Source organism: Macadamia integrifolia, chromosome 13 (assembly GCF_013358625.1).
Source record: "Macadamia integrifolia cultivar HAES 741 chromosome 13, SCU_Mint_v3, whole genome shotgun sequence".
In the NCBI taxonomy this organism is placed as follows: domain Eukaryota; kingdom Viridiplantae; phylum Streptophyta; class Magnoliopsida; order Proteales; family Proteaceae; genus Macadamia; species Macadamia integrifolia.
In genome coordinates, this window is record NC_056569.1 from 27,359,032 (window position 1) to 27,368,073 (window position 9,042).

At 36.9% G+C, this 9,042-nt stretch overlaps 1 protein-coding gene across 6 annotated transcripts; it reads left to right on the top strand.

Annotated features, from left to right (window-relative positions):
* Positions 1-4,116: 4,116 nt before the first annotated feature.
* On the top strand, positions 4,117-7,285 carry LOC122058774. 6 transcript variants are annotated; one of them, XM_042621454.1, is made up of 4 exons: positions 4,117-4,321; positions 4,713-5,003; positions 5,210-5,719; positions 5,928-6,199. In XM_042621454.1, exons 1-4 carry the CDS (start codon positions 4,157-4,159, stop codon positions 6,171-6,173), a joined length of 1,212 nt encoding a protein of 403 aa, XP_042477388.1. In that variant the 5' UTR covers positions 4,117-4,156; the 3' UTR covers positions 6,174-6,199. The 6 variants fall into 6 exon arrangements, with proteins under 6 accessions (XP_042477388.1, XP_042477392.1, XP_042477393.1 ...); XM_042621458.1 differs by lacking the exon at positions 5,928-6,199 and adding an exon at positions 7,024-7,285 and having other exon boundaries at positions 4,118-4,321; XM_042621459.1 differs by lacking the exon at positions 5,928-6,199 and adding an exon at positions 7,029-7,285 and having other exon boundaries at positions 4,118-4,321.
* The last annotated feature ends 1,757 nt before the right edge of the window (positions 7,286-9,042 follow it).

The window sequence follows — 9,042 nt, forward strand, 5'->3', positions numbered from 1 at the left end:
GAGCTTTAAGCAAGCGGGGTAATCTATTGCTCATTGAGATTTTATATTTAATTTTACTCTCTTCTTAAAAGGGTTAATGAAAATAATCATGTCCGGAGATATAGGCTATGCTATTTGCTCAAAGAGACTTTTCTGTTTTTTAATTTCTTGTCAATTGTTTTATATGAATCCTAATCCCAAAGTATCTTATAAGCCATGCTTATATTGGGCTGTGAGCAATTTTGAGATTAGCAAAGCCCAAGAAATATTAACGTTTATAAGGTAATAGAATCCATGTAAAAAGGTTTGGCTAGGGTCTTTTCCGATGTCATCTTGACATACCAATCCTTCTCTTTTATTCGGGCTTGGGACCAATAGCAAACACTGAAAAAGTTTCTATAAGAAAATATTGACAATTAAAAAAAAAAATTGAGTAAGAAAGAATACACAATGTTTCATCTTATACCACTAGAAATTATTCTTCTTGGTAATACAACATACTTGTAAGGATCGTCAAAAAATGTGGGCCAGCCCCAACACCCCAGTCTAAGGTGAGTCCAAATTGTTTGTAGCGAGCGGTGAGGGCAATGGGCATCCAATGGTTGGGAGGGTTTGTTTAGACTAATAGTAAAAGGTTCAGAAGTCCATGGTAGAGGTGTCAAAATTGGGTCCAAATAAGGTAGATCAATTGAACGGAATCCAAATAACCAGGAATGAATTAAACTCCTTGACTCTCCCTTGGTTCGTTCGGAAATCATGATAGTCTTTTCATGGAGATTATTGGGAACGAGAATGTGCTTGGGGTTAACAACAACGACAAAACACTGCTTACCGCTCGAGAGTAGGAGAGTGCTTCTTGCTTCAATTCTTAGGCGGCGGGCTCGTCTGCTGTGGTATGACCTTAAAACCGAACAAACCAACACTAAACCGAAACCATCTCAAACCCAGACTTAAATTGAAACCAATCCCAAAATTTATAAAAATTCTGTTTTCCCCCAACTAATATATTTCTGTAAATATGTATGATAAACCAAATCCAAACTGAATTGAAACCGAAATCAAACCAAACTTTGGTTTGGGATTCCCCATTCCCATACTAAAACTAACTCAACCCGGACCAAAACAGAACCAACCCGAATGGTTGACACCCCTACTCCATGTGGTGAACCTTTAGCTGGCCCGGCTGTTTATAACCATTTGGTCCAGTTTCTACCCATCATTGTAAACTGGGCCAGTACTGGATTAGGGTTATATATTATATTTTAGGTAGACCAGACAAGACTATATATGATATGTTTCTGCTGTGATTTCTGAATCCCGAAGTCTATGTAGTAGCTTCTTTCAGATTCTGGTTTAAAAATTTCAAAAGATTGGATTCAAAGTTTGGGCATGAGGTGCCGCCACATTGTAATCTACTGGTCAGTTAGTTCTATTAGAGAGATTTTCTAGAGAGAGAGAAAGAGATATTTTGATGGAATTGAGATATTTTGTTTTCATAGCATAGAAGAAGCGTATCACATCTTAAAAAAGGAATGGTTAGGAAAACAAGGCTTGGCCTGGCCTGACCTGAGAAAGACTATGGAAGGAGGGTGTGAAATGACCATTTAGTGAATATGAGATAGGATATTTATGATTGATTAAAGCAGATTTGCCTAAATTTAAGGATATAACAAATGAATCAATCACTTTCTAGGAGGTAAGGAGATGAAAAAGAAGATAAGACAATGATGAATATTTAGGCTGCGTTTGGCAAAATTCTATGAAAACGTTTTTGGAGTTTTTTCGTTTTATACGAATGAAAAAACGAAATAAAGTGTTTGATGCATTTATGGTGTATTTCCTTTTTTTTTTTTTTTTTTTTGAAATAAAATATAAAAAAAATTAAGAATTTACGGAATGACAAAAGGTAGCTGTCGTTTCAATTTTGTTCAAAAAAAAAAGGGCATTTTGACACAGAAATTAAAATTTTCGTTTTTGACACAAAACGTCATTTTTGGAACAAAAATATTACCAAACACAGCCTTAATATAAGAAATTAAAACAAGAAATATCTAAAGTTATGATCACCTATTAATTTCAGTACCCACCCACCCTCTTGGTCTCTTGTGGGCTACACAATAATCAATCAATGGTATTCGATAGCTTAGCATCATATCAACAACATGCAAGCCTAAAGTCCAGATTTCTATTCTAAGCTAAGACTTTAATGAGCTCTATAAGAAAATTTGAATCACAAGCAAGTCAAGGAAACGAAATTGTAATTGAATTTCTAAACCAAAGCTCAATGAATGCCCTGATAATGGTTCTCTGTTTTGCTAAAAGCAAAACAAAAAACAAAAATAAATGGATAATCATATCTGATTTAGTCCAATTTCTACATTGCTTTGGGTCATTTGAAGTGATGACATGGTCAATTTGAACCTATCAACCTGAATATGGTTCTTTTAGATTGGTCAAATGTCAAATTTGTGATATCCAACTCAACAATATGATTGATTATTTATTAGTTTTCCCTTGCATTTTCAATGGTTTAGGTCACTTGGGAGTGATGAATACATTGTAAAACTTTGATTTGTAAAATATTATATGGAAATATTTTTCAAAATGACAATTTAAAATAATTTTCAACGTTTGTTTTCAAATATTACGCAAACCTCCCGTCTTTTGACAAATTTGACAAAAATTGTGACTCCATCATATTTTGTCTGTTAAGATTTCTAATTTTTTTTTTAATACCCAGGTCACCCCTGTTGAATGTAAATTTCCTATTATACCCATCTTATGATGAGTGAAGAACTCATCTTCTACATCGTCTCTCACTTGCAAGGATACCGAGCCTAGATTTTTTTTAATGAGAGAGAGAGAGAGAGTTCTTTAAGCAAGCGGGGTAATCTATTGCTCAGTGAGATTTTATATTTAATTTTACTCTCTTCTTAGGAGAGTTAATGAAAATAATCATGTGAGGAGATATAGGCTATGCTATTTGCTCAAAGAGACTTTTCTGTTTTTTAATTTGTTGTCAATTGTTTTATATGAATCCTAATCCCAAAGTATCTTATAAGACATGCTTATATTGGGATGTGACCAATTTTGAGATTAGCAAAGCCCAAGAAATATTAACGTTTATAAGGTAATAGAATCCATGTAAAATGGTTTGGCTAGGGTCTTTTCCGATGTCATCCTGACATACCAATCCTTCTCTTTTATTCGGGCTTGGGACCAATAGCAAACACTGAAAAAGTTTCTATAAGAAAATATTGACAATTAAAAAAAAAAATTGAGTAAGAAAGAATACACAATGTTTCATCTTATACCACTAGAAATTATTCTTCTTGGTAATACAACATACTTGTAAGGATCGTCAAAAAATGTGGGCCAGTCCCAACACCCCAGTCTGAGGTGAGTCCAAATTGTATGTAGCGAGCGGTGAGGGCAATGGGCATCCAATGGTTGGGAGGGTTTGTTTAGAGTAATAGTAAAAGGTTCAGAAGTCCATGGTAGAGGTGTCAAAATTGGGTCAAAATAAGGTAGATCAATCGAACAGAATCCAAATAATCAGGACCGAATTAAACTCCTTGACTCTCCCTTGGTTCGTTCAGAAATCATGGTAGTCTTTTCATGGAGATTATTGGGAACGAGAATGTGCTTGGGGCTAACAACAACGACAAAACACTGCTTACCGCTCGAGAGTGGTAGAGTGCTTCTTGCTTCAATTCTCAGGCGACGGGCCCATCTGTTGCGGTATGACCTTAAAACCGAACAAAACCAACACTAAACCGAAACCATCTCAAACCTGGACTTAAATTGAAACCAATCCCAAAATTTATAAAAATTTAGTTTTTCCACCAACTAATATATTTCTGTAAATATGTATGATAAACCAAACCCAAACTGAATTGAAGCCGAAATCAAACCAAACTTTGGTTTGGGATTCCCCATTCCCATACTAAAACCAACTCAACCCGGACCAAAACAGAACCAACCCGAATGATTGATACCCTACTCCATGTGGTGAACCTATAGCTGGCCCGGCTGTTTATAACCATTTGGTCCAGTTTCTACCCATCATTGTAAACTGGGCCAGTACTGGATTAGGGTTATAGATTATATTTCAGGTAGACTAGACAAGACTATATATGATATGTTTCTGCTTTGATTTCTGAATCCCGAAGTCTATATGGTAGCTTCTTTCAGATTTTGGTTTAAAAATTTCAGAAGATTAGATTCAAATTTTATGGAACGTTGGAGTGGAGTTTTGAAGGTCACCCTAGATTCTAGCAGTAGGGCTCCTTACAGAGTTGGAGCTTCTCTCTGCCTTTCTCTTCCCTCCAAAACACTAACTGTAAGTTTTCTCCTCCTCATTCTCCCGCCTTTATTTCTCATACTTTTATAACCCCTAATCCTTCTAAGATTTTAAAAGGATTGAATTTCTTCCATCGCCTTCACATTTTGGGAAAAATTGACTGTTTATTGATTTAGGGATTGCAACGATGCAGCCCTACAAGAGGGAATCATCTCGAAACCACTAAAACCTTTTTTTTTTTTTGATGGGTTTCTCTTGAAACCCTTGTTTGTACTTCACTTTTTGGATAAACAAAAATGATATTTGTTTGTTCTCATTGTTTCTCTGCAATTCAAATTTCTTGGTCTGGTGTCTGTTAAACATTGAATTTCGCCCCCTTCATTTCTATCTTTGTGAAGTTTGATTCTGTCTCCCATCTCTGGAAGGGCAGGTACCTTCTCTGAATGCCATATTCTTTAATGGAGATCGAGTTGAAGGTACTGGTAATCCAGTGATTGAGAAGCTGTCGGATCTGAGGAATATAACTGAAATTCTAGTTTCTAAATTGGGTGTCTCAATTAATGCTTGGGTTGTGGAGTCATCAGTCTACAATGGCCCTTTTGCTGTATACAAGGATTTTATTCCATCTGTCAATTCATGGGGAGACCCAAAATCATACAGTCCATATGGGTTTCCAGCTTCAACATCTATTGCCCTGCTGTTATCAAAATGCCTTGAAGAGGTATACCGGTTTCTACTTCTTGTTATCTTTGGTTTACATTTTAATAATTTTTGTTCTTTCAGTGTAATTCATTTGTTTTAGAACCATAGGTTTTGATACTCATGAATGTATGATTAAACAACTCTATATTTGAGTTGGTTGAAATTCGATGATTTATCTACAACTTAGTTTATGTTCTAAATGCACAGCATTTACTTCCTGATTAGCAGGCCAAAAGAGTAATTCCAGGAGTAGAACAGAAGTCACATTCAAATGGAGTATCTACATCATTGCCCTGTCTGCCCAAGACACTTATCTTTGGATTTAGCAAGGGTGGTGTTGTACTTAACCAGCTTGTTACTGAACTTGCCTACTCGAATGTTGATTCTAGTGAAAGCCTGAATGATAGAGTGAAGCACCCAGTGGATGAAAGCTTTCCTAAATTCCAGGAAGAGAATCTAGTTATACCCAGGACAAAAGACAGTCTCTTAAACAGAATTTCTGAGATCCATTACGTCGATGTTGGTTTAAATACCTCTGGAGCGTATCTTACTGATCATGCTGTTATCAAAAGAATCTCTGAACGCCTTGTGCTTGGAGCTGCCAGAATTCGTTTTGTTCTTCATGGAACACCGAGGCAGTGGAGTGATAAAAGGCGGCCTTGGATCAGGAATGAGAAAGACCAGTTGCGTCAACAGCTTGAAGATGCGGCTCAGAAGAGTGGGGGGAAATTACAGGTAAGTGAGAGAATGTATTTTTCTGACAAGCTTCCTGACCTGCAGATGCATTTCGAAATAATTGAAAAATTGGATATGAATTGAGTAATGTAAATTTGTATACATTTTCTGGAGTTTGATAGGATTATGGAAAGATGTGATCCTGCAGTTGTTCTTGCCGTTACATGTGACACTTCTTACAGACCAATTTCTTTTACTGATTCTGCAGTTTCTCTCATGGATAACTAAGAAGCAACCTGTATATCAGATACACATGATGCTATTCAAAAAGGAGCAGTCCAAAAAGGATGCTCTATACAAATTACCTCATCTCCAAATGCTTAGTCATATACATTGTCAAGATTCTAACTCAGCTATTTACAAGATCACCCCAGTTTTCCCCGGATTCACTTCCTTGTGGTCGAAGCGCTTTGCTTTTCTTGCAGTGCTACTTGCTGATTATTTTTTAGATTAGAAAATCTGAGCATTCCTTTCCCTCCATTGACACCAACAAACTGCAAAAGGAAATCATTCTCAATTTTTTTTTTTGCTTTATCATCAACTGGTCCTCTCGTTCCAATTCCACCATAACCAGAAGAACAACTTCTGCGATTGTTCTTGTTAGCATTAGGCCTACAATGAAATCTCATTTGGCTGGTAGAATTAGACATTAGTTAATGCTTTGGGCATTGCTTAGTGGAATTTGATTATTAACTACCATTTTAACTATTGTAAAAGCTCCCTAACTTGTGGATGTCTTAGGAAATTTGAGTTGCCAAATTATTGTACTGCCTTTGTACTCTTAAAATGATATGGTGAATAGTAAACCATATAGGCCAAATTAAGAGCTGACCATGTATATAAGACTCTGAATTCACACAATAATTATGGTGATTTTCTAGAATCATCGATTATGTCCTGGATTTTGGAAGATTTGATCTGAGCTGCATCAAGTTTATTGTGGCTGAATCTTTAATTCTTGAGTTACAGTAGATCAGTGGTCAAAGCACTAGTCTTCATTAGGGCCTACGAGGAACCATCCTATGGTGATTACATGGAAGTGCAGCAGCTTTTTCATCTTCTAGTTTCCCCTGACTCGCTCAAAATTTCTTGCCCATGTCTCTAGAGGGACTTGAGTCTTAACTTGGTCATCAATTAGGCCATTTGGGACCTCATTCAGAATTATTTGTTTTTGACTCACACTGAAGTTTGTTAAGGCAACTTGTATATTGAATCTCAATGTATCCTACCTATGGTTGATCCATAAAATAGTGTGTTAATCCATCTGTTAATGGCTTTATTTATTTTGAACAATTTAATATTAGCTCAGCAACTACTCAGCTGTATGAGTTGATGCAAATCTTCGATGGTACCATTTCTGGCACAGTGGCGTATCTGCAAGGGTATTTGAAGGCAAGAAGAAAAGTTCAACAAAGCTCTACTGGTTCATTGATGGAGATGAACTCCAAATTGTTTTTTTGTTAGAAAGAAAAGAATGTTTTATGTATTTGTATATAAGGTGAACAGTTCATTATGTTGTACAGACTACCAAATCCGAGTTTAATGAAATTACTTATTCCTAAGACAGATGGTGTGTATTAGTCTGTTCTTGCTGGCAAAGAGAGTTTGCAGAAAGTTTTCCCAAGATATTGCACCCCAAAACAAACTGGTGTTATCAAGGATTCCAGGTGATAGTAGATGCTGAGACTAGCTGGATGTTTAGGTGCTTCCTCAGTTGAGTGAGCACAGATCCGGGAGTAGGCAACAATGGGGAAAAGTATCAATATGTCTGTTTCCTGTAACAATTCATAACTCATCATAAATTTTCAAAATATGCTTCTCCTCTTAGCACTTGAACACCAAAACCTGTCAGGAACTTGAACTTGAAAGCTGAGATTTGAATCTCTGTTTATTTTCTAGTTAATGTTCTAGATTTGTGTCCATTAACTGTTGCCCTCTATGCTTGATGACCAAAATTTCATTCAAGATATTAGTCAGTGCTGCTTGGGCTCCATAGTAAGCTTGTTAAATGACACTGCTTAGCGCAGTTGGTGAAGTTGTGGTGTGCGAAGCCCATGCTTGCCAGGAGGTCTCATGTTCGAGGCTCTTGGCTATTACCTCCGACACCCCCACTTCTATAGAGTAGGTATTGATAAAAAAGGAGATAAGATTTTGCCTCCGTAATCCTAGATGCATCATCCCTAGATATGATAATGCCATTGACATTCACAATCAAACCTACCACTCTAGACTCTAGAGTTCTGAAGCTGAACAAAAATAGGGTGATCAGAATAACGTTTTGTGAATCAGCACTGAGTAACAATCAAACTGAAATTGTTGAACTAGGCTTTAGTTGACTATTTTAAACCAAAATTGGTTTGCGTAGCTTACAAACTACTCTGTGAGAATCCTCCCACTGAGCAACATACCCTGGAGTAGGGGTGTCAATCGGTTGGGCTGGGCAGGTCTTAGTTGAGCCTAGCCGATCCTGGCGGGCTTATGTCCTTGGACCATGACCTACCTATTTAAGGAATGAGTCGATCTTTGTCGGTGTCATGCCGGGCTTGGTCGGGTTCCAGACTAATCGGACTATAATCGGGCCTTAAACGGGGTAATGTACCAATAAAGCCTTAAATCGTCTTTACTTTTCTTAGATTTAAGATACTATAATTTATTTTATTAAATTATCAACAATTTTGAAAATATATTACACTTAATTACAATCAATAATTGATAAAAATATCACTATATTACCCTATTCTATCCCCCCAAAAAAAAAAAAAAAAAAAACCTATATAAACTATCAGGCTAAATGTGTCGGTCTAAGTCGGGCTTGTAAATGGGCTGGGCCGGACCGGTCAGGAGGCACATCGGGCTTACCACCTATTTATAAACGGGCGGGTTTAAGCCCGACATGTTTATTAATTGGGCCTATCCAGGTCGAGCCATAAACATGTCAGGCTCGATCAGGCCTTTCAGTGCGGGCTTGGAATTGACACCGCTACCCTGGAGTTTGCTTCATATACACTTCATTGTAGATCACTACATAAGAAGGCATTATTGATATCGAATTGAAATAGAGGTCAATATAAGTTCACATATAAGGAGATAAGTACACACATTGAATTCAGACGAGCAACATGTGAGAAAGTCTCAAAATAATTCACACCATAAGTTTGAGCATAACCTTTTGCAACCAAACGAGCCTTAAGTTGTTCAACTAAGCCATCTGGATTATACTCAATTGTGTTCACCCAACGATACAACACAAGATCTGTACCTAGAGGCAAATCCACTAGGGTCCATATTTTTCGATATATGAAGGCATTGATTTCCATCTTTGA

Bases quoted from the DNA above. Each gene is read 5' to 3' on its own strand.
- LOC122058774 (XM_042621454.1), top strand. From the start codon at position 4,157: ATGGTAGCTTCTTTCAGATTTTGGTTTAAAAATTTCAGAAGATTAGAT. The intron at 5,004-5,209 runs GTATACCGGTTT...CTTCCTGATTAG, and splicing joins TATCAAAATGCCTTGAAGAG to CAGGCCAAAAGAGTAATTCC. The intron at 5,720-5,927 runs GTAAGTGAGAGA...CTGATTCTGCAG, and splicing joins AGAGTGGGGGGAAATTACAG to TTTCTCTCATGGATAACTAA.